The 25,911-nt window shown below is 40.6% G+C and overlaps 1 protein-coding gene across 1 annotated transcript; it reads left to right on the top strand.

Moving 5' to 3' along the window:
• The first annotated feature begins 1,393 nt into the window (after window positions 1–1,393).
• On the top strand, window positions 1,394–25,406 carry LOC136411554 (supervillin-like). Its single transcript, XM_066394164.1, has 26 exons — window positions 1,394–1,476; window positions 2,716–5,713; window positions 9,980–10,071; window positions 10,122–10,295; window positions 10,963–11,092; window positions 11,142–11,358; window positions 11,409–11,568; window positions 11,784–12,283; window positions 12,339–12,514; window positions 12,568–12,721; window positions 12,777–12,961; window positions 13,041–13,428; window positions 14,048–14,415; window positions 14,468–14,822; window positions 18,160–18,312; window positions 19,286–19,442; window positions 20,504–20,723; window positions 20,985–21,083; window positions 21,138–21,328; window positions 21,385–21,517; window positions 21,619–22,521; window positions 22,572–22,799; window positions 23,028–23,828; window positions 24,064–24,175; window positions 24,236–24,413; window positions 24,465–25,406. The coding sequence occupies exons 1-26, from the start codon at window positions 1,444–1,446 to the stop codon at window positions 24,705–24,707; spliced, it is 9,348 nt and encodes a 3,115-aa protein (XP_066250261.1). The 5' UTR covers window positions 1,394–1,443; the 3' UTR covers window positions 24,708–25,406.
• The last annotated feature ends 505 nt before the right edge of the window (window positions 25,407–25,911 follow it).

The raw sequence follows: 25,911 nt of genomic DNA, 5'->3' as shown, positions 1-25,911 counted from the left end.
TGTCGTAATAGCCAAGAATCTATCAATCAAACTATGGGAATTAAAAACTTCTCATAAACCCATCGTTTTGTTGTTTAAAATGCATTCATGCATGTTTCAGTCCCCATCGGCCTGTAGAAGCCTTAAAGTAGGTCTCAATAAAGCAAAGGTGATTTGAACCAATCAACGGCAATAAATTAATGCTAATTTAATCGTTGACCCGAATATCGAGTATATTCGTTTCGTAACGGATGCTAAGTTGTAGTGAATCTGTTATAGGTAGGCCCCTAAATTCGATTCTTGAGCCCCACGGTATTGAGGTTAAGACCAGTGTTTGCTTACATGAACGATTTCGCTTTTGATGCATGCCAAAAACACGAAATTTGCCAGTCAGACACCGGATGTGGCCTCATAAACCGTCCAGAAACATAAACCGTTTAAGATTAATGTGTCGAAATTTATTAATAAATCGAAAACATGACTGCAAGAGGGAACTATCTATGGGACAATTAATAGAGTCTTTAATGACGTAGTTTGTGGCTGCGCTTTAATTTGACTGTTTGCTCAAATTTTCCCTCAGAATATGCGTCGGCAGGGAAGCGAAACTGACAATGGGGGCACTTCAAAATCGAGGAACAAAATGCAACTTTAAAACCCGCCTTTTTGTTTCGCATTTTACCCATCAGACGTCGCATTAATTTTTGGGGTTCCCAATAACACACTCGCCGGAAAATGTGACAGTTCCAAGAAAACTATAGACATTGCCTACGTCATCACGTATGCGCGCATTCGCTTTGGACGAAAACAATTCGTTGTTTAAACCTGTTACTTTGCTAATAAGCACTCGAATTCACCGTAAGTGTCTTAAACAGAGCGGCGTGCGTGAAACGCCTTTAATGACTCGCATTCTAGAGGCTTATTGTAGCGTTCCCCATTGTTCTTTTCACGTGTAATTCTATAATCGTTGCCCCGGAGGCTACAAAAGTGTTACGTTTCATAACTTTGCCAATCTAACGGGGTTACTGCCAATAAAACACGTGGTTTTTTCACCGGCAAAGGTTGTTCACTGCATGGTATAATTAGTGCAATTAACTCTGAACACTGATATGTGGCAAGAATTATTTAACTGACCTAAATGCCAAGCTTCGGGCATCTCTCACTTTCACTCATCGTACTGTTGAGGCCCAAAAGTCTTATATGTATCAACAGTTCAATGCATAAATAAGAATTCTTCTCTACAACACAATGTCTTAAAATGAGTTTTGACTTTCGCTCATTAGCATGTCTCAATCAATGTGTAAATGATGAGACTTTGGCTCAATAATACGTAAATAAGTCACACCACAATAGGTTTGTTTGGAGCTCCATGTTTGGGTTACTACCATGATTTCATGTCACATCAGCCTACGGTTAGACCAAAACTAAAGTGATGGTCAGTCGCGCTTTACCATTGCAGACCACACAATGGTTTGTTGCTATTGCTTGCAAGCCCACGAAGTAAGTACCCATCACCGTCAGCATCTGTCCAATTTTTTAAAACAGGAAATCATAGTTTAAAGCTATGTCGTAGGACGTGCCATAATCAATTTGAATACTAATGATAACTATGAATTGTCGTCACATTGTTATATTAACGTCAACTTCGTATATTCAGTTGGCACTTGGCCTAACCACCGTTTTCCTATAGGATTTCATATGTTAAGCAGAAGTTCAAGGTTGCTTCGGATTTTTCTTGAAGGTACCTGCCCATTACAATGTTGCCATAACGTAGTACCATCAATCCCAAAACTAGATTAATGGAATATTGTGTTGTAATCATGTGGGAACACACACTCACGCTTCAACGAAAGTGAAATTTAGTCCCAAGGCAATGTTGCCAGAGGATCATTTTTCATTGTTTCTACCTGCTAAAAATAGAGAACATCAATGATTGTGTTCATTTATTCGCAAAACAGCCAATGTCGATCGAAACGCATCTCTGACAATATGGGGGACTATGGGGATCTTAAAATTGGCAGGAGATAGCTACAGAAAAAGTAGAGAACCGATTCTCATTCCACTTTGTAAAAGTTTTTACCCGTTTAAGCAAACCTGTATATCCGGTGATTTGCAAGATCCGCATATTCTCCTTGTGCAGTTTTTCTAAACATATAGTGCAAACTTATGAGGATATTTTTTGCGTTAAAACAAGAAAAAAGTTTTTATGTAAACCATTTTTACGGATTTTTAAAGCGTTCAAAGCGTTGTAATATATAAAGTGATTTTTTCCCTAAATTTTATCCCTACGTATTTCGAAAATAAAGCAATTGTGGATATATCTTTATACAAACGTTTCGGTAATTTAAAATCAAGGAATATTTTTCTTAAATTTGCACCGTATGTTTGGGAATGGTGTGGGAAAATGTTGTTTAGAGAATTCTAGGGCGGGTTTTACATCTAAAAATACGAAAATAAGCCTGGAAATATAGGTCCCTAAACGCACAGATACAGATTGTTAAATTATGAAAACGAATATGGATCCTTTCCCTACGGCTCCTAGAGTTTAACGTGTACATATTTAATTGTTTTACATCCCTACTGATGGTACTTATCCCAAATATCTTATGGACCTGTGGAAAATGACCATATTCATTTCTTAAGTAACAGTCTGTTGAAATCTGCCGTGAAATTTTCTGAACAATATTTAGCGATATATATAAAACAGTGCATAAAAACAATCTGTTTTCAATTTTCCAGACCGTGAGCAACCGACCACGCCTATGGTCATCCCAAACAAACGTCCGCCATCACCACGATGCTCATGCACCCCTCATCACCATGAACAGCACCGAAGAGATCACCTCCTATAAGACCGCTCAGGACTTTTACCTTTCCCCCACCTTCTCTAAGAGATCCACCTTGAGCTATGACTATCCTGAGAAGTCGGCCAAAAAGGAGAAGAAATGGTTCCTGGGTAGTTTGTTCCGTAGGAAGAAGAAAGAGGAGAGCGAGAGCAGTAGTGAGGAGGAGCAGAAAAGGGGATTCTTGGGACGCCGCCGAAAAAAGGGGGAATCCAAGAGACGTAAGCCCAAAACTGTGGGAGGTTTTGATCATATAGTGCTTCCTCACAAACCTCAGCAAAACTTCAATGGGTATCATCATCATGAGGATACTGGAATTTTATCAGACCCTTCCGGGGGGTTTTCGAACTACATTGGAAGATCACTCCCTCTTTCCTCTTCTAATCAAAAAGCGACTTCTATTGGGTCTGGGGACAGCATTTCCAAGAAAAAAGTTAAAGAATTGGTGAAGGCTAGAGCTGCTGCTCGCAGGACCAACTTAGGACATGATAGTAGCTCTGATGAAGATTCCTCACTGAGATCGAATTCTTCTTTAAAAGTAAGGAGCGATGAAAGTCTGGCCAATCATAGTAAAAGATCCAGAGCTGCTAGGACTGAAAGATACCTCAAAAGGCATTCAAAAGACGGAGAAAACCCTCATAACTATTTGAGACTTTCCAAGTCTGACATAGATAGATCTCCTAGTCGCAGCCCTCTGCCTTCACTTAAATCCCCTCAAATCAACACCATACCTCCCAACCATGGGGTGCATAAGTACCTTGTGAGCAATTCTACCAGCAACCCCTCATACAAGCCCCCCCAATCCATGAATGACTACAACAACTCCAAGCGTAGCACCTCTTATGACGCCAATATTCATAAAGACAAAGAAAATGGAGTGATTCACGTGAATTTTCCGATTTTACGACCTCAAGTGTGCACTAGACAACCCCCACAGCCCCCTCCTAGAGATCCAAATAGGACCGTGCATGCACATTATTTTGAGAACGGTAGACCTACAACTGTGCATTTTGAGCCGAGGTCCAAATCTTTTAATTATAGTCAATTGAGGTCTGGATCGAGATCAACGTCTGAAGTTCATATACCTAATCAAGTACCCCAAGCTGTGAGGCCTGCATCTACCACTCCAGAGCCTAAATATGTTAGCAGAAGCAGGAGTGAAAGACACACAGTTGATGGATACAATTACTTGGCGGATAAGAAGCCCAGAAGCAGGAAGCCAATAGTTATCCAAAGCAATAAAGTCGAGCCTAGGAAGGAATTTCCTACGCAGAAAGCTTTGGATTTCTGGAAGCAAATTGAGGAAAGTGTAAATAAACAACAGAAGATTGCTCCTCAGATGTTTACTAGTCATACGCATGTGCAATCGCAAGTTTTTCTTCCTCCAAGGACTCCAAGTCCTTTTAAACCAGTCTCCCCCACTGTTAATGAGGTTAACCATAGATTAGTAGAATCTTTAAGTCGAGTTCCCAAAGATGATCCTCTGAGAAAGTCTGCAAATTTGGAGGAGGCTTTGGATGAATTAGAAGCAATTTACAACAGCCTTCGTCTTGGAGATGAAAATTTATTGGAAAGGGCTGAGCAAAGGGAAAATGAGTTGGTTCAGAGGGCTGAGGATTTGAAAAAAAGGGGAGATTCGCCCAAGAAGAGAAGGATTGGCAAGAGAGGCAGAATTCCTGACACGAAAGAGGATGATATGTACAATAGGAAACTAGTCAAGGAGAAATCCGCAACTATTAGTGATCCTCAAGCCGCTTTATCGAAGATGAGCTACTTGCTGGGATCTCCAATGAGTCAGGCATATGACAGTGAAGGGGAGATGAGGAAAATCATGAAACCTACCAAAGAACCTGATGTGACTTTCGATGATTTGGGTTATCGCAGCGTAAAGCGCGCCAATGCGAGCCCCAAAACTGTAGATTTGCAACCCCCATTTGGAATTCCATTGGGACCAGTCTCCCCTGCCCCACCTAGTGACTACCTCCATGCAATTCCTGGAGTCATATACAGCCACATACCTAAGAAACTCCCGGATGTAGTGAAAGATGACTTAGCTTTCCGAAACCTACGGAAGGACTCTAATAAGGAACCAGTTCTTCCTGCCTACCCTAAAAAGCTAGATTTGAATTATTTGAAGAAGAGGAGAGCTGTGAGGTCTCTGTCTGCAAATATTGGGAACATCCTAGGGAAAGACATCAAAGATAGTGATGAGGAGGGCAAAAGTAGGACTTTAACAGACATAGCTGACGCCATGGAAATTGCCCGTAGGGTTTTAAGAGAGAAGGGCAAGGATATTACCGAGACCCGAAAGGCTTTTATGAGTGATTCTGAAGTGAAGAGGGCGAATGGAGATGCATTTAAAGAGAGTCGCCTCAAGTTTCTTAGCGATCTTAGTGCGGAAACCAAGGCCTCAAACAATTCCTCTTTGGACGATTTGTTAAATGCTCTAGCAGAAGAGGCCAAAGTCACCACTGAGAGGATCACGCAGGAGCTCAAAGAGTTGGAGAACAAGAGGACAAGTCCTGAACCGTTGAAGCCTTGCCAGAAGCTTTTGAAGGCTGTGATAGATAGTAATCACCTAGTTGATTTAGAAGAAGTGCGCGAGTTGAGAGTACACTCTCTTCCTGCGGAGAGTGCCAATATTGTGCAATCTTGCTTCAAGGATAGTTCAGAGGAGTGTCACAAGGTGGAGATTGAGCACGACTATGAGACTATCGACTCGGATGATGGGAAGATCGATGTAGAGAAGATGGAGGAGGAGGTACAAAGAGAGGAGATGAAAAAAGGTCAATCCCCTTTCAGAGAGCATCGCGACGAGCTGATAGCGTCATTTCAAGAGCTGAACGACGTGAAAACCAGCAAGAAAACTGACTCGATCTACGATAACCTTGAAGGTGAGCCCGTCTGCAGTGTGCCTGAGCCTAACACTAACCCCAGCTGCTCTTCGGACGAAAGCCTGCGTCTGGACTCGTTAGAGAGCCTTAAGAGCCCGAAGTTAGTATTAGAAACCTCGCGCAGATGTTCGGGTGCCATGCCCAAGAGCTCCAATATGGTACTAGAAGCGAGTAGGGGCTCCTGTAGCTCAGAGCACTACGACCCGAAGAACCCCGCTTGGTACCGGGACCCCGCCAAAGTGGCGGTGGCCTGCTCTTATGGCCTTGCATGCGCCCATCAGCTGGCTTCCTTAGATTTAGTGGCAGTGCTGAGCCTGTTGTTTGCTGTTATGTCATTCATTGTTGCCTTGTTTTTGTAGCAGTACGTAATTAATACCCACACGATTCTGAGCATGCGTTTTATTAACCATAATAATAATCATGGCACGCATTTTATGCCACAAACTTATTTGTGTCTGTTAATAATGTGTAATTTTCTTGTGTAATAGATACGAAGCCGGAACTATACAACTATTTTGTTTTATTCTTATAATCAATATCTGTTATTCTCCCCGGATAAGTTACGTATTTTTTGAATGGTCAGAACAAGCTTAATCATCTGCGTAAACCGTCAAAATCATCCTGTACAGCTCCCTAACACCCTCACCTCCACCAATGGTCATCCACTTTTGTGTTGTGTGCATCTTGCCAGTTACTGCATCTTGTCTCGCATCAGCCATAGTACGTATTATTGTCATACAGTTCTACTATTATAGTAGCCCCAAAGCTGCGTTCTTCCTTTAACTAAACGAAGAACGCAGTTTTTCCTTAGTAGTGACCTCTTGTGTTTTCTTTTGTAGGTTGACTAACGTGTAGCTCCCTCCCACTGTGTTGTTGGTGCAACCACCCGGATCTGAAACGATGTTTGTGTCGTCCGCTTAAAGCTTTAAAGTGCGCGTTTAGAGGTGTGATTGTTAGTATCGTTTTTGATGTTTCCAAGCGTGTGTTTGTATAGTAGTGCTAATTAAATATTTAAGGCGACTTTAGGGAACTCAAAGCTAGTTATTATTATTATTAAGATGACGCGGTTTTTAAGCTTTTAGTACACGTTAATTATTAATTATTATCACAAATAAAATAATGTTATTAAGGAGGAAATGTATGTATTTTTCTATACTTTTTCTTGTTTATTTTGTTTTCAAAGTTCGTTCCTTATTTCCACTTACTTAATTGGTGTCGGAACATAAAATAATTCGGACATTGAAAGAACTTGTAAGGTAAATATATCTTGGCGTACAAGAAGGATTTTTTAGCCATAACTTTGTTACTTAATAAAGAAAATAAAATACTTTAGTCATAATTCACTTGCCCACGAAGCTGTCGTAAATAATTATTTATACGCTTTTGGTTTTTACCGAATTAAATCGCAAATTTATCCAACAAAAAATTACTTAAAGCCGCCACTGCGTTGAGTTCCATAGGCCGTTTGCTTAAATTTATGCCGTTAAAGGAGACTCTAAATATTCATTTATATCAGTTCTTATCAATTATTTCCTTCTACAGTGTCGTTTGCAATATTGCCTAGCACGTCTTTTAGATTGTAATAGACTTAATCATGTGACCTAAAGAGGGATTTTCAACGAAATACGTTTGATGTCATTCTTACGGGAAAAAACTATTTTAGTTCCTTAATAATATGACAAACAAATTATCTTGTCCTTCAATAATTTTTGACAAGTTTCAACATTTCTTTTCACGTATAATAAATGCATCGATATTTATCAATTATTTAAGTTTTTTTTTATTTCGTAGACATTTTTACACAGATATTTTATCGCAATAAGTTATTGTCAGTGTCTGTTACTATAGTTCAATAGATAACAATGAAATGCTCGATTTTTAGTGTAAAAGAGGTGATAAATGAAATTTTTACAAACAAAATACATAAATCTTATAAATTTTTAACAGACACTACTTTCTTGACGATATGGCGCAGACATTTTTCTTGCTTCATTGCCTGCTTGCTTGGCTAAGGCCAGTTTCTCCATTAATTTAAACAAACAAGCGATATTTCTGTCAGCAATTTCTGAGTCATTCCCATTACTCACTCTCACCTTATAGATCATCGATCTCCGCGGGCAATATGCTAATTTTAATTACTTATTTCCATATACGATTCACGTTAAGATGGCCGTAAATGGACTTGTAGCAGACATTAAAATCCGCTTGAAATTAATTCTTTATGTATTCATATTTTAAATCTGTTCCTTTACCTTTCAATTCCATAATTTTTCTTGAACCTTTGTTATTTACAACTCAACGTTGAAAGTTTCCAATTTCCATCTCTAGATGGAGGTAGGTAACTTGGGTATTTTAAGTTCGCTTCAAATCGAACTTAGATTACAGCGTAATAGATGGCAGCATCTCTCTTTATAGATTACTATCGATTTGTATTTGCCTTATTCATTTTTTTTTTCAATTAATTGGTGTGGTTGATTTTACTTCTCGATTAAAATGAATTACGTTTTTCTTCCTCCTCAATCAAAAGTCGATAGTTGGCAGATATAATATGTGCACCAAGGGCGATTATCACCTTATCAATGGTGTCGCTAGAGCCGGTTTTGTTTTTGTTGTTTAGTATATGAGTTGAAAAGCAAAACAAAGCCCGACTACATGTCGATGACACATCGCGGACCAGCGCATGATTTCACAAAAGACGATAAACTTATTTCGTTGTGAAACCGCGAAACCTCCAGTCCCAGTCGGTGTGCCGTCCATACGCTGGGTTGAAATGTCCAAATCCGCTGGACAAAACCTGAAGTAAATATCACTGACTTAAGATAATTCAATCCCCCACTGTGTTGCGATCAAGGTCTGTGCCTCCTGCTGAAAGCCACAGGTTGATCCCGCCGACCTTACGCGTATATGCGGTACTTTTTCATTCAAGTTTTCGTGTCTTTCGCGGGAGCATTCGACAAATTTCACAAGATTTTTTAGCCCTGTTAATTGTGCCTTAAAGTGTAGCAGGATTTAGTGTGCATTCGTGAAGTAAGTTTCCAAAAATTGAACTCAAAACTGATTGTGTATTAGACGCCGAGTGCAAATAGTGTAAATATTGAAAGTATGTCGATTAACGTTTGAGATAACATTTTAGGAATTTTATTTTTAGATTTTTCTGAAGTGGATTTTCTAATTTATTTTTTACGTCATAATAAACTATTCCCTAAAATACATATACAGTGGTGTCGAATCTTATAACAATTTCTTCAAAAAAGCCAATTGCAATTAACCAGTTCCCAGCAGGAAAACAATACTTAAAATCGATTATTTCTGTGGGTTCGGCGTGGGTCGGGGCGATTTCCTCTGGGGATTAAATCACCGATTTAATGCAAAAGTCCGACTTCTTGTAACCCGCAGCCCGTGGGCGGAGACCACACGTGACCGAAACGAACTTCTTGCATGCAAATGCCGAAGGACGAACCTCAAGGATAGTGGTACTGCAGCGTACTTCCTTCTACCGCTCGAAAGTACCGTTGGAATTCCTGCTGGCAGCTGTGAATTGGGGTTACCCGAACATTATCTTCGAAGGGAAGTTGCAGCATTGTTTATCTGGGAATGTCAACGAACCGTGACGATATTTTCCTGTATATGGAGAGTTAAAGGAAAGCGCACCAGTTGGCCTAAAGTGCCTGAGATACCTCGTTTAGATTTTATTTAATTGCCTCTCATCTTTCAAAGAGAAGATTTTCACCACTTTAACCCATATCAATTATTTAATGATCAATCGACTTTCACTCGGTGCTATAAACACTTTGCTTAATCAATCAGAAACACGACTAACAATAATTAGTACTTATGCAGAGATTTATCACCGATTAGGCAATCAGGAATCAGGAAAATACATGAGATTTCGGTCTATGAACGTTTTCATAGAGATTTCTCCTACAGCAGATGCATTGGACCGCTCCCAATTTCATTATTTACATCGTATTTTTAGATGTTTAAGTGAATTTCTTTAAATATCAAAAACAATTATAACCCCTTTAATGAGTGTGTCAGTTCGAAAGAATTACAGCAATCCCGCGTACTACATCATTAAACCTAACACGCCACTTAATTTAAATCAGGGTATGGTTTGATGAATTACCCGGTCAGCCATTCAGTCCAGTTAGTACTCTACTGTGATCGCGGAAGCACCCGTTGCGATGTGGTACCATCTGATCTGTTATAACCCTCAGGGCAAAACTGCTAAAACTGCTCTAAAACCTCTGTCATCCTCTTTTCCAGGTAAATATTCTAAAAAACGGTCGAGACTGCCCATCAGATGGTTACGCCCCGTTTCCTGCCCCGATGAAGCCGCCATGTCCGAAACGTCTAAGGTAACTAATGCATTGTTGCCAAGTTGAAAGTTTTACGGTTTTGTTGGTAGGAAACGCGAGCAAGTGGCATCGCGCGCTACAAGGAGGAGCGGCGCAAGCAGCTGGCCGAGCAATTTGCCAATGCAGCGGCTTCCTCAAGCGGATCTGAGGGCCCCAGGACCACGAGGGCTTCCAGGCTGAGAGCCCAGGCCCAGGAGAAAAACCTCAATTCGCCCAAGACTGAGGTAAGTGTAAAATTAGGATCGCATAATTCTCCATGAATTCAGCATTGTTGCCAAAATTGTATGTTGAGTGATAAACGTGTTGGGCAACGAGCCACGTAAATATTTGCTAAATAGTTGAGGCTTCATTGATGGTAAGTTTGTTGTTTAAGCAAGACCACATTATGTTGAAACTTAAAATAGCGATGAAAATAAGGCCACCGTATGTCATTGAAAAAAACACAAGCACCCCAGTGAGGGTCTCTATCAAAATTGCGCATCTTTTATGGCTCAGGCAACGAGCAACACTTGTGTTTGATTCTAATAGCATCTGCTGTTGAAAAGAAAAAGAAGAAATGAAAAAAGTCTAAAATTTCTGCTCATGTTGATATTTTCTATAAATCTTGATGTTAAGAGATACGTGTGTGCTCACGTTCACCGGCTCTAAATCGAAAGGCAAATATATGCACGGAATGTGATGAATTTCGAATGCAACGAAACTATCAGCCGACTGTTTAATTTGTAGTTCGAGGAGGCTCTAAAAATCTGTTACATACCTACAGTGTGGCGATAATCAAACTCCGAGATATTGAATAGTAAACAAAAGTAATTTTGCCTGTGTTGAAAAAAAAATTCTATATGCATTGAAGATTTTCAATTTCGATACTTTAGTGGTTTTAAACATGCTTAGAAAATTACGTCGCCACTGTCAGATTCGCCCGCAACAAAGCCCACCATCGAGCGCGACAAGAGCAGTAAGAGAAAGTCGAACCTCAATAGATCTCTCACCTCTGAAGTGGCTCCCCCGAACAGCCTTTATGGTAAGTTTCCAATATGGGTTTCAAAGGAAATGAAAAAAAAAATTACTAGATGATCCGAAAACCGCCCGACGCCGACGCCGATTTTTCCCTCCAGAGGTATTGGACCAAGCGCCGAGGCCGTCAGCCACTAACACTGCCTCTCCGACCACGTCTACAAGTCTGCCTTCTCCGTTACTATTCACTGCCCCAACTTCCCCTAATGTGGCGATACCCACAAGCCCTTGCTCCATCACTCACAGCTCTACTGTGTCGAGAGTCGCACCTAGGTACTTCCCCACATCTTCATTTTCAAATTAAAGTAGCTTTAAAATTTTAGACGCTCTGAATTGTCCATTCACATGGAGAATGCCAGAAAAAGCGTTACCACTTCAGAATCGCACAAGTATAAACCCTTTGCTGTGCGAAAGTCTCAAATCTCCAGCCCTAAAACTAGTCCCAGTGGGATGACGCGTCATCATAGCTATTCCGACAGAGAGGTATGTATCGTGTATTGCAAGTAAGTTAGTGAATGGATCAGCAACAATAACGACAAAAATTAATTTTTTTAACCTCTGAAATAGCCCAAATTAAAAAGTAGCATAAGCATTATATCTCGTGGTGTTTATCGTATTAATAGAACACCATGTATTCGATTTTTGCAAACATCTGTTTTCTGTTTTGTTTTTTTTTTTATATTAAATTATTCGAATAGAAAACTACAACTGGTGCCGTTAAGCGCCCATCTCCGAGCTCTGTCTCCGACACTGAAACTAACCGAAATATTGCCAGGAGGATGGAGGAACTGACCGCTTTTACTCGGGAAACTTTAGCTCGCGTGGAGCGGTTAGCCAATCGAACACGAGAGTCCCCAAAAAATTTAACCAAGGGCGAGAGATTTATTACAAGGCCTTCATCAATACTCAAAAGAAAATCTAAAGAGGAAAAGGAGGCCGTTGTGGTTGTCAATGAAGCTCCTAGTGCTGCTCACGCAGTGCCGGTCTCGATTCTGAAACGAAAAGGCGCTCAAGATGATAAGACTGAGGCGCATTCGACTCACACACCTCCAGTGACGTTTTCGCCCAGCGTAGTAGAACCTGCTTCCAGCAAGAAGAAACAGGGGATATTGAAGAAGCGGCGCAGCTTGGATGAATCTACGGTAATGCGTCACAGGAGTTGCAGCCCGGATGTCGCCAACAAGGCTTCTGATTCTAGGTAAATCTATTTGTATTTTAAGTTCGCATGCATTCTGCAGGATTGAACATTCTAGGTCAATACTTAAGAGTCAAAGAAGATCTTCTTTGGAAGAGCTGCGGCGCACGCAGTCGCCGGAAGTCCACATCCATGGCATTCTAAAGCGTAAGCCCTCAAAACACGAAGATGACGACGTTTCGCTTAACTCTCCTCACGGCATTCTCAAGCGCAGATCCGGAGCGAGTAGTGCAGGTATTGTTTTTAATCTTGTTGCCATATCAGCCACGACAAAACTCGAATTTCAGGTAGTACTAGCAGTACCCCCCACGTTTCCATCACCACAGCAGTGATACTGGCCGCCGCAGGCGGTGCCGAAATGATCCTGGAGCCAGAAGTCAGTCAGGATTCAGTAAAGCCAATATTGAAAAAGAAAAGCTTCTCTGATGAGTATTCGTATAGGTGAGTTTCTGTTTCATTGCATTGAAGATTTCAATGGACCATGGTATTTTTAAAGTGAAACTACTTCCTCTGATGGGCCAAAACCCATCCTTAAGAAAAAGTCTAGTACCGACACCGATGAGGGTGAAGACAGTAAGCCCATGAGACCTATTCTGAAGCTTCCTAAAGCGGGGGCAAGGGAAGTCTTAGATACTGGCCAGGAGGGGCGGTATTCTCGGTTTTCAAGTGGTGAAGATGGTGGTAATTATTTATTTTTTAATAGATTAAAAAACTGAGATATTCAAAAAATTAAAGTGACGTATAAGTAAATTTTTTTTAGGTGAAATGAGACCGATTCTGAAATCAGGCTCTCTTCGCGCAGATTCGCCCCGTCCACGACTCTCATTCTGCGGCGACGCTGCCCCAGAGGTTGACAACACTGAAGAGAGGCGTAGACGCAGCTCACGCCGGTCATACACGATTTGTTCCGATTTTAACGTCCAATCAAACGCCATTACTCGAGATAAAGAGGAGGACAGGGATTTGAGAAAAGCGCGACCTCTGTCGGTGTTGGAGTTAGTTCGATCATTTGAGAAACAATTGATCACTGAAGGAGAAAGTGGAGGTGCCGATGAAAGTACTGGTGCTATTCCGAAGAAGAGCGGGCAGAAGAGAAACAACGAGCGATATAGGACGCAACCCGTGACGTCAGATGAGCTGCAAGAAAGGTAAGGGATTCCATGTAGTTTGCTTGGAGTAAGTGGCAACTTTGTGTTTAGTGATTATTTTCAAACGTATGTACTTGAAGGTTGCGGAGCTAAAATTACTTGTCGGTTGTCGAAACCTTTCGACATTTAACTAATTTTTGGCTAATTACTTCCAAAAAAGCAAATAACAATGCCATAATTTATTATCTTATACACCTTTTCTTTGAAGTGATACGTTTCATTTGGCCGGTAATAATGTTTCATGAAAATTCGTTGATATTAATACAAATATTTTTGTAATTTTACGCTCTGTGGCGTAGAAATTTCCTTGTTAAGATTGAGGAATTGCTTCTCCTGTAATCAAAATTCCGTTATATGTTATATGTCACATTTAAATTCGAAACATGTTTTCACCAGGCGGCTGCTCCATCAAGCACCTACACATCCGCCACTTCGTAACAAAATTTCCTCAAAATACAATTTTTTCTTGGCACAGTTCCCTAGGCTTCTAATTTTAGCCAATCGCGACGCCTCAGTGGTTAACGCTCCGCCGTGAACTGCACATACAAACACGCGTCTACTCTTCTTTTTTTACCCCCAAAAAAACTCTTTATATTTTACACAATCACACGCGTTTCAGCCGCAACCTGCTACGCCAAGAAGACCCACCTATTCGCCCTTCGAACCTGACATATCACACGTTTGCCAGCCTCACGGACTCCTCCCGCTCTTTAGACTTTGCCTCCTCTCTGGAAGATGGCGCTGGTTTAATCTACTTCCTGCACTCATCTACCGCAGCAGGCTTCGACGCTTCACCCGAAGGGTCTACTTGTCAGAAAACCTCCTCAGATTCGGCCTTCCAGTCTCTGGGCGACGGCCTCGAACTTGAAGAACCTCAAGACGAGACTGAAGATTTGAATATCAACATCCACCAATCAGAGATGTCCTCCTTGGCCAGTCAGATGAGGAGCCTTGCGGAAGAGGCCAAGAAGAAACGCATGGAAAAAGGTACGTTTAATACCTTTGACAATCAAACTTCTTAAGCCTGAAAATCTTCTAGATATAGCTCTAGTTGAAAGAAAGGGGATTTTGAAGCCTGCCCAATCAGAAACTGCGACGCCGCGACGCAGTCAATCGTTCGCGTCTCCGCGCAGCCTGCTTAAAGGCGGCCCACGTCACGAATCCGCGTTTCGCCGAGTAAAACCGGAGAAAAACGAAATGTGCGCGGATAAGGACGACGAAGGTATTTCGAGTAATGAATCGGGTTCCGAATCCGACACGGAGGAAGTTAAAATAGCAAAATTGAAGATCAAAAGCGGCGGTGCGGATGAGACCACCTCGGAGGGCGAGAGCTCGGGAGGGAGGGAGGTCAAAAGCATTTTCAAGAAGGAGAGTAAGCTGAATTTGAATTTCAAGTAAGTTTTTTCTTGTTTTTATTGGTATGGCTCTGGTTTTTGCATTCTTTAGCTGTTAATTACAAAAGCGGGACGAATTAAATTTTCTAATAAAAAAATAGCCTTACAAGGAGGCAGAATGTTGCAATTATATTTTTCTTCGCCTTAGTATGCCTCAGTTTTTGGACATATTCCTCTCTAAATTCCAGTGCCGGGTGTGATTAAATTTTCTAATAACAAATGGTCTTAAAATGAGCTACAATTTTCACCAACTTCCCTCACATGGTCTTGATGATGAAAGTAAGATCCAAAGGAGGAACTGATTAAAATTGTCAGATAGGCCATTGAAAATCAGTGGGGTATCCTGCATCTTGGTCATGTAAACATGGCTGAAAGTGAAGAGATCTATACATATAGAATTTTTAATCTTTTTGAAATTTAATACGTCTTCAGTTTCCGTCACTGCTTATGTTCTCAAAGCCGAAAACCAATTCGTTTTCTGATTTTCTCTCATTGGAAAATGAGGGATTTTTCTGTTATTAAATGATGATCAAATTAGCGGTTTTTGGTGTACACTGTCACATAAAATAGAGTCAGTGACCCTCTGGGCTTGACCACAACCTGCAAGAGGAGCAGATAAAGAAGCGATGCAATTTTACGCTCCCGTGAGCATGTTAAGGCGTCTTTTTGTGCCGCCGTCGGGGTCCGTTTCGATCGGCCTAAGTACCTTGTTAATTTATTGAGAGCGTATACACCTGGAAAAAGTACTAATGCGTGTGCCGCAGGTGGTACCCAGAGCCATTAACGCAGAATAGATATTTGCGAGCGAGTCTTTGACCAGAGGCAGGTTACAAATATTCCCTTTTACATAATGGTTACTTGGTATTATAGAAACCTCCATGAACAGTTCTAACAAGAAAGTGACTAATCTCAAGGATGAATCACACCTTATAATCACAAATATCTCTTCTCTTCTTCTCACCGGTGTTACGTCACCGATCTTCATCAGTGCACGGCCTGCTCCGGGAGAACGTATTTTTTTTACTTATTACTGAGTACCTCGCGGCGGTACCGCAAAGATACCATCTGAAATATAGCTCGTGCCTGGAATTGCGTAGGTTAATGGTTAAGTGGTCGGGTAATGAAGGTATTTTCCATAATTGCCTCCTTTAGAATTCAATGCAGTCCCCCTTGAGCCGCCCCTGGCCGCCGGTTTCGATTTTCGTTTGTTACAAGTAAACCTATAGCCATCATCAGTCAGTTGGCCATAGACTGTCGAGAAGTCGGTTTCGCGTGACGTTTCCGGGTACGTCACTACGCTCGCATTGCAAGTTTTGTTTTGGTGGATAATCTATAGCACTGGAAAAGCGGCGGGAAATAGAAGTTCGAATCGTTTTTTCCAAGTGAGAAGTCATGTGGGTTATTTTGCGTCAATTGTGAGGTAAATAGTTCTGTACTAATTTATTGAAATGTTGATGCGGAAACATGTCAAGGACCCCAAAAGAAAGCCCACATTATGACATAGTAAAGCTTGCCCTAAATGAGTTTATTCTGGTCACTGCGAAAGCGCGAAATGTGATTTGATTTTTTCCTGCTTGAGTGGGTGTTACGCGTTTCAAAGTCTTGGTACACTTTGGTTCAGGCTCTTTGGTAACAAGATTATGGAGGTTCGATGTAAATGCGCATCGTCGAGGGTCATCAGTGTGTGTTCACAATAAACTGACCTTTTGCGTACCACATTAATCGATAGGCGATGATTTTCTTTTCGCATTCATTGGCGCACCCAGAGAGAGAGTTTTCTATTTTCTTCGACATACTTTGGATTTACTGGAAAACGAGGTCTAAATGAAATGACCCTTCGTCTGTGAACAACAGATGAAAAGCGCACTGAAGCCTACGAAAGGCGTGATGGGCTTCATCCTCTACCTTTTTCTCATGTAACACAAGGGGCTTAGAAGTAAATCCCTGACGTAGAAAAAATGAAACCGCGTGAAATGTAGGAAAATACGCATTTGGCCCTTGAAATTCTAAATGGGAATGCAACACCACTAATTTTTATTTAATGAAAAACACTAGTTTTGGGATGTAGTCTTACAATTTTGGGATGAATACCTGAGTTAAAACTATATCAAAGTTTTTTCTAAAAAATGTTCAGTTTTTTATTTAAAAAAGGCAATGAGGGGCAAAGACGCTGCTTCGCCGTCGGTTTTTAAAGACATATTGGAGTGTTTTCGAAGTTTTACGAGCATTGGGATCCATATGCACATCATAGCGATATATTAAGTAAAATTAAGGCAACATAAACAATTTACCTTCTCTCTTCAGTCTCAAGTAACACCCCAGTTCAATTCTATTTCAATTATTCAAGTTCTTAAATTTCGCACACCTCAACCTAATCCTATCTCATTGTTCTCGTGGGCTTCCATACAAAGTATTAGACTGCTGCAACCTTATAAGTTCGTACCTATATACACCTGTTTAAACACTCTCGTTGAAAGTGAGAATGTGTGGTCAACTCGGTCTTCCAGATCCGTCTTTTGTAGGATTTTCAAAACGTTTTTGCTACGGCATTGAAGAACGGAAATATCTATTTTGTTTAAATTTAGGGCAAGCAGGAAGTGACTTAAACCCACCCCGGCCACGATCTAAAAATACTCCAAACCGGGACGTGTTAAATGTCAAAGATAAATGGAGAGAGGAGCCATTTCCTACATTTCGGTGACGTCGAACGTATAATGGAGGTCATCGTGACATTTTGTTGGGAACTTGAAACGGCTGTAAATAAAAAGCGGGTGCTTTAACCCCCGAAAAGGGCCACGATCGATAAATCCCCGTAAAAGGGCCAGACGTCGTCTGGCGACAATGGGGTAACAATGGGCCTTGAAGGGAGGGTGCAAGCGAGAGGTGAACAATGAATGCAGATGAAGAGCCTGGTCTAGGGGAATTAGGTTTACTTGCTTAGCTTTGCTTGAGGTTTTCTATTTACAATACAAGACATCGCTCTCTCATTCCATTACGACACAAGTGGCGTTTAGAAACCAGTTTCGGCCGTTAGCAAATTATTAGTTGTGCACTTCTTTGCCCTAGATGGACAGAATTATTTAAATTTATGCCAATAGGAATGCAGTCAACGTTCGATCGATTTATTTAACTAGTACTGCTTTTTGGCATTGACAGTACCGTATTTCCCAATTGAATACAAATGCAAGGCCGACGTTTGTTTAGACGGAATTTAGCACTGCAGTGGCACCATTAAGCATGGTAATTGCGCCTATATTAACCCTACTTAACTCGTTTAATTGCGCCTTTAATAATGAGCCTCATTAAGTGACAGTTTTTGAGATATTTCAAATGGCAGGCTGCAGTTGGAAGGGTGTCTAGCCAAAAGCAAGAGCTCTTCGTTTCTGCGTCCTGTAGTCAAATCATGTGAGGCCGCAGCTGGCAGTTTGGAAGACCAAAAGGAGTTGGAAGAGGTCGAGGAGCCTTACAAGTCAGGCAGCGGGCTCAGAAGGTAAGCATAGTTTGAGTAAATGGCAACAGCATGTTTGTTATTTGTTGAATCAACATGGCCAATATGAGCCATGTTGATGTTAATGTCATATGAGCGCGAAAGAGATGCGGTCCATAATGGGCGTTGAAATTTAACGAATGCTAGGTTGCCAAACCTTGAGATATTTAATTTCAATTTATATTCTGTCTCGCGGTTTCTAACAGTGTGTTATTTCTTGCAGTGCAAATCACAAATTTCGGCAATAAAAAAAGTAACGTTATACGCCTGTAACTCGTGCGTCTTGGTTGTGTTATTGCCCCTGAGGTCTTCTAGGAAATTCGGGCCTTACATGCATGTACAGTAACTGAAAATGCGCCTTTGTTTACCTATTACGGAAAACAATTGTGTAGATTTTTAATATCTGATAATTTCCCTGATAAGGTTAAAAATAAATCTTAATGTTATTAAGTTGTGTATGCTCAAAATGAAGATTTTGTGGCGCCACTGTATTGTTACAGAAAAAAATCCGCAACGTTTCTTTGTTATGAAAAAAAACTGAAGTGTCGTAGAGAATAAGGTAATGGCGTGCCAAACCCTCATATATTTACATGTTACAACATATTGTCATTGACTGGCCAAATCATTGAATTCTAAATAACACACTACATGTATCCCACTGAATTTCTACAGAAGAAAGCTTTTAATTTTTTTGTTTTATGAAAAAAAGATGAAGCCAGTGGCGTACCAGGTCTGCCCCTAAACTCAATAATTGAGATAAACAACAAGATAAACGTTTTCTTACTCAATACCTCGGGATACTTTCTGAGAAATTCAGGCCTTACAGACATGGAATTGGCACTATACAAAATGAGCTATTGTTTATGTTGCTATCAATTGTGTCGATTTGTTTGGATCTTTGATAATCCCCCAATAGCAAATTTATAACAGCCACATTATGATGTTGCCACTTTGTGCATTATTTTCTTGTTTTTAGGTCTCACACGCATACAGCTGGTGCCATGCCTCGTTCCATTGCGGATTTAAGAGCGAAATTGCAGGAGAGTGGCGAGAAGGAGTGGATGAAGAGGGTGGCCCTGAACAACAACAGTTTTGATGAGCTAAAATCCCTGAAGGAGAAGAACCGCTACAATGTAAGTCAATTCGTATTTTTTATTCCATACACCGCTGATTTATATAAGGTAAAGTCATGACTGACGTCCCAAAAACGGCGATTTCTTCTTTGTTATTGGTATTATCGGTTGAATAGAAAGGTTAATGGTTCACTTCCGTTTGTTTGTTGGGTCGAATACAGACAGTGACTTTGATAATATTTGTCTTTGAATGAGACTTTCAGGTTCTCGGCTTCCTGAAACTTGAATTAGCTCGGATTCTAAACAAGAACAACATCTTAAAGTATAAAATTGTCCATATTTGATTTAATAACACAGAGATGTTGTTATATGGGCGCTGCAATATGTCAATGCTAGGTTGCAAAACTATCATAGTTAGCTATGAAAATCAATTCGTATTTTTTCTGAAATTTTGCAAAAAGGGCGAACATTTTCAAAATTCAGTTTGGAGAAATCACAGTAAATTGTAACCAGGCGACTGGTATTTATAGAAGTAATGTGTTGTGTTATTCAGCTGTTCCATAAATATGATAGACATTGACAGTATTATTGCTGTCAAACAGTTAGTACCAGGTTGCCGAACCTTGATAGATTTCCCTAAAATTGGAACTGAATTAAGTGTATCAGAAATATCGTAAAACGGACGAAAATTAAAAAAATTAATTTGAATTAATTAATTGCTAAGATTTCCTTTTCAACTATAAGCTAGATTTTTCTTTCTTTCGTGCAAAGATAATTTTCGAATTAAGTTTTCATCACCACGTTCATTGAATGAGTTATTCGCTTACTTTAGCTCTTAATCCATTTATTGAAACCTTGAAAATCCCACTTCAATTACCCACAAATGCACGCAATTTTATCAATACATACTCGCCCGTCCCCGTACATTCGTACATGTGGCAAACTAAACAAATCAATCGCCCATTCAAATGTAAAGAGTTTCTAATCGATTCGGTGCGCAATTGAAATGTGGTACTTGGTACTGGTTGTCATTTTTCTTGGTTGGTATTGGTTAGCAAAACCAGAAGTGAGTGGAATAGATTGTTTGGTTTTAGGGGAAATTTCAAGTGATTTTTTCTTAGGATGAGCTCTCGGAGAAGTCATTACTAGCAGCGAAAAAAGACGAGCTAGATGCTGCCTCTCAGCAATGGAAAAGTCGCGTGGAAAAGAGCGATGCTGAAAAGTTCTCCGTGGCAGGAAAAATTGGGGAAAAGGCCAAGGAAGCGCCACCTACCATCAACTTGCCTTCGACGGATAATATCAAGAGAACCCCGCAAGCGAAACGATACAAAGGAAAAGAAGGTATTAAGCTTATACTAATCAAATGAATACTCTCTTATCAAAATAGCTGTTTATATTAGTTAAAGTACATACTTTTTGAGGCTAATATCAAGGAAAATAAATGATTCATACATATCTAATTTAATCAGTTTAATACTGGTGGATTCATGACAGATAAAACACGCTCTGTGATTAGCATCGCTAAGCATTGTTTATGTAATAATGCAACCAAGTAGGTTGCTTATTTTTGATACTGAATTCTCATGTAATTATTTCTTTCAGATGCATCCTCGACTCCCTCTTCCCCAGAGAAAAATATTCATTTTGATCTCTCCCGAAGCAAATCGGCCTTATCCCCGATAGCGCCTAATCAGCCTTCGGGTAAGTGATACCACTAATTAATTTGGAGCATTCAGTATTCTACCAACATCATAGACACTCTATTTGCGGAGGACAAATCTCAGAACCGTATAGTTCCCATCACAAAACCTGACGACTTCACTTTTACCGCGTTCTTTGAAAGCGTGCAACGCTCTGAAATCACAAACGAGAGGGCGGATATCAACCTTGAGGACTTTGATGCTCTTGACAGGCAGCCCTTATTATCTTTTAAGAAAAATGTACAGGTAAACAACATTTCATCGTTGAAACTTGCAGATCCCTTATAAGGAATTCTGAGTAGGTACCACGTCGTAAGGGAACCTCCAGGAACCCGATCAAAGCTCTAGTCGATCGGACGGACATCTCTAGCCAATATACCGAGGTCATTACGGGGGTGGCCGAGAGAGAGAAAAGAAGACTGATTATTGAAAAGTGTAAGTTGAGATTATTGTATATGCTTCAGCCAAGTATAGGTCAAATATCATTATATTTAATACATATAATTGATCACTTATAAAATAATCTTAAATTGCAGTGTCCCAAAACTCTAACAAGTCCCTGGACGCTTTGGCTGGCCTAGCCAGCAACGAAGACTTCAAACGCGTGGCGCTGAAAAAGGGCACAGGTCCCACGACCCTCCTACCCTGGAAGGGCCTGATGCTGCTGCAAATTAAGGGCAGACGTCACGTTCAAACTCGACTGGTGCAGCCGGCTGCTTCCAGCATCAACGAAGGAGATTGTTACTTGCTAGTCACCTCAACTGCTTTGTATAACTATACTGGAACTTTCTCTAACGTTATCGAGCGGAGCAGAGCCTCTGACCTGGCCAATCACATAGAAAAAACAGGAGATTTAGGCTGCAAAGTGTCCAAAGTGATCAATGTTTCTACCAGTGATGTGGTCCAGAGACAGCTGCAGGATTTTTGGAAACTTTTAGGCGTGGATGAAATTCCTGTTACTGCTAAAACCGGACATGTAAACGAGGACGAGATTTACGAGGCTAATATTCTTCAAGCCAACATGATCTACACGTTGGAAAGGCAAGAATTGGTGCCTAATGACATCTACTGGGGCGCTATTCCCAAGTACGAAATGCTCAAGGAAACTGCAGTGATAGTATTTGATTTTGGTTCGGAGATGTACGTATGGAGCGGCAAAAACGCCGCCTTGGAAAAGAAGAAGATGGCCTTGAAATTGGCCAAAGAGATGTGGGAGGATGGGTACAACTACAGTGATTGCAGGGTTAACCCTCTGAGTGTAGCCGAAGCCCTTGGGGAGAGGGAGGTCAAAGAAATACCCCTGCAGGCGGACAAAAGACCTTCGTGGGCGTTGTTTGCGAAGATCACGCAGCATCGAGAAACAATTTTATTCAGGGAGAAGTTCCTCGATTGGCCTGATTTCTCAAGAGTTATTCGGGCCAAAGGAGGGAAAGATGAAGGTACAGTGAAATTAATAAAAATAGAAGGGTTTTTTTAATGTGTTGTTTAGGTCTGAAACGCGGTAAAGGCTCCATTGAAATCAGACCCTGTAACGTGGATGAAATGCTGAAAGACAAATGCCAAAATCCAAATCTTCTTGTGCAAAATACCCATTTGGGACGAGGAGACACGTACTTTGATGAAGAAACTCGCCGCCTTTTCAGTTACGACACCGAGGAAATTAAAGCCTGGAGGATAACGGAGAACACTCACGAGGAATTGGGGGAGAAATCCAAAGGTAAGCACATTCCAAGAGTGTTGAGATTTAAACTGTTTTGCCAGGAAAATCAATTATCCAGACTAGATAGAGGAAAACTAATAAAAGTATAATAAGCTCAAATTTTGAAAAATATTTCTTCATAAACACCCCATGGTCTTATTTTTAATACCTACTGAAATGCAGATTGTTTTTCAATGTAGTCTTTTGAACGATCCTTCTCTAATTTACACACCTTTGTCCCTATAGGACAATTTTACGATGAAGACAGCTACATCTACTCCTGGAGGTTTCGGCAGACAGTCAAAGGGCGCGAACTGGACGGGAACCCCTCAAAACACCTCCAAGTCGGACGCGATATGTGTGTCTTTTTCTGTTGGCACGGCAACTACTCTTCCATCAATGAAAAATGCACGGCGGCCTTTTTAACCGTGGAATTGGATAAAGAAAACGCTCCCCAAATACGGGTGACTCAAGGTTTCGAACCGGCCGCCTTTTTGCGCCTCTTTAACGGCAGCATGGTTATCCATCATGGAAAACGCGGTGAAGACAGGCAAAACGGTCCCAAATTGTTCATCGTTAGAGGTGAACTAGAAGAAGAAGCCTACTTGATGGAAGTGCCTCTGGAGATTGCCAGTTTACGCAGCCGTACCTCGTTTCTTTTGGTGGACGTGGACAAGGCAAAAGTGATCATATGGCATGGGTGTAAATCCAGCGAGCAGAAGAGGAAAGTAACCAATGATCTTTTGGGTAAAATATTGGAGAAAAGACCGGAAGAGTTGTTCGCTATGGAGAGTGGTGATGAAGTTGAAGTGGAAGAGATTGAAGAAGGAGAGGAGGGCGAGTTTCTAGATTTGTTGGGGTCAGACAGGGGGAACTACCACTCTCTATTGAAGAGTAAGGTAGATTTCGATTTTACCCCAAGGATGTATCAAATGTCGAGCGCCACTGGGAATTTCATCGCAGAGGAGGTGTTATGTCCTCATAGAAGCCAACATTCTAGTCCATATGCCTTCGTACAATCGGTGCTTTACAAGACGAGACAACCAGGTAAGTTATACCAATAAACTTTGAACTAGCAACACACCGTTTCGCCTTTGTTTTAAAGATGGTATGTCAGGCTCCGAACGAAATGCATTTTTATTAATCTAACTGTTGCTAAAACGTACAAAATATCCAGAGTCCTTACCTCATGGTTCAAACTAACATATTTATTTTTCACAGCGTCGTCAACAAAAATGCAATCTAGAAATATTTAATATCTAAGCGTAAAAAATGGTTTCAGGTCTGGTCCTTTTCGATAATCGACACGAATTGTGGTTATGGCAGGGTTGGTGGCCGGAAAAGGACGAGGAAAGCGAACTGAGTGTTGACCAGACAGGATCTGGAGCTATTAGGTTGGTATTTCTGGTCATTTGCCATTTGAAAATAAACGTGTTTTGTGTGGAATTTATTAGGTGGCAGGCTCAACGCAGAGCGGCAATGCAAACCGCTGTCAACTACTGGCGCAAAGCCCATGAAGAAGACTCAGAAGTGGTGGCTTATTTGGTGTGGGCCGGCTTGGAACCTCTGGAATTCAGAAACCTCTTCCCTAGGTGGGAGGTGAGACCAGATGTCCGGGAACTCAATTTACAGGTTTGCAATGCTTGTAGAATTTCTTTAACAAATATTAATGTTTTTGATTAGGACGGCAAAAGGGACAATTCCAAATTACTTCTTCAAAGAGAACTGGCTTTACTATCCCGGACCACATATCCTTTGGCGGAAATCTTGCAGCGCCCTCTCCCCGAAGGCGTGGACCCTACTCAACTGGAAATATACCTCTCCGACTCAGATTTCCAGAACCTCCTACACATGTCCAAAGATGAATTTGAGAACCTTCCGGCGTGGAAAAAGACATCCCTCAAGAAGGAAAAGGGGCTGTTTTGACCGATAACATGTCTTAGTGGACGTCTGGTTTCTGCCCAAAGGCTGATGCCTTTTTAGGTTATCCGAAAACTGCCATTTTACGTAGCGATTTTACCATCGGAATTTTGTACTTATTGACATGTTATGTTTCTGCAATGCAGTGTTGACACACCTTGCCGGAGCGGCAACACAGCCTTAACAATCACTAAACTGTTTGTTGTGATAATTATTTTTTTAATTTAAAATGTTTAGATTTTAGAGTTTAAAACTGTGATTAAGAGATAAAGTAATATTGTGTTCTTTGAGTTAGTTTTGAGTTTTTTTAGTGAAGATATTTCCTATTATTATATCCTGCCGCGTGTGTACATATTGAAATAACATTGAAAATGGTGCCTTTAAGATAATGACTGTCTTGCTTCTAGTCTTTTTCTCATCACAAACACACACGTGACATTGATCGGTGAGACCGGGGCGCGACACAGTATAAATCAAATAGGTCTAAAATTTCCGGAGACGGAATATTTCAACAGTTGCGCCCTCTAACGTTTTGTAAGATAACGGCAACCACACCGTGTATATTGCTTTTTCTACTACTAAACACTTAAGATTTTACCACCGTTTTTAATAATAACAATTGTACTCTACTTCGTTGTTATGTATTATTCAGTGTTTTGTACGTTATATCTTTTTCAATTATCTAAATAAAGTATTTTCCATAAATTGTTTTTTTTTTGGTAAATGCTTATAAATTTGAATGAGTCAATCAATACTAAAGTTTAAACAAAGGACGCATCCACCACTGACAACACATAAGAACTTATTTTGCTCCGATTTCCCCATAAATTTGATCAATATTTGTTGAAGCAGATGGCACACTCGCCATTATCAAGTAATAAACAATTCTTTTTGAACCAATTACTTTTAAATTCTCCTGAAGTAAATAATTAATTTTATTCTGAAGACACTTAAATTACTTCATATCATAAATATTTAAACCGATTAATCATAAATTTTAATTCAAAATGTATCGACAACCGCCATTATGTCTAGAATTATTTGGTACATACAGTATTGATCGACGCTTCTCACCATAATTCTAACTGACTTATAATTTGTAACGCATTCACCATTGTCATTAAAAACACTGCAATGGGCTGCCACTGATTCTACAAACAAAATCTCAGTTTTCCCGCACGCCTTGAAGTAGGCGCACGCCCCTGTCGGC

Source organism: Euwallacea similis, chromosome 10 (assembly GCF_039881205.1).
Source record: "Euwallacea similis isolate ESF13 chromosome 10, ESF131.1, whole genome shotgun sequence".
Classification (NCBI taxonomy): Eukaryota; Metazoa; Arthropoda; class Insecta; order Coleoptera; family Curculionidae; genus Euwallacea; species Euwallacea similis.
This window is presented reverse-complemented; position numbering and strand designations above follow the sequence as displayed.

What these genes read in the sequence shown, in the direction of transcription:
- LOC136411554 (XM_066394164.1), top strand. Translation starts at nt 1,444, where the DNA reads ATGGTTTGTTGCTATTGCTTGCAAGCCCACGAA. An exon ending in CCATGTCCGAAACGTCTAAG is followed by an intron (nt 10,072 to 10,121) that starts GTAACTAATGCA and finishes TTTTGTTGGTAG; the next exon opens with GAAACGCGAGCAAGTGGCAT. An exon ending in TCCCCCGAACAGCCTTTATG is followed by an intron (nt 11,093 to 11,141) that starts GTAAGTTTCCAA and finishes AAAAATTACTAG; the next exon opens with ATGATCCGAAAACCGCCCGA.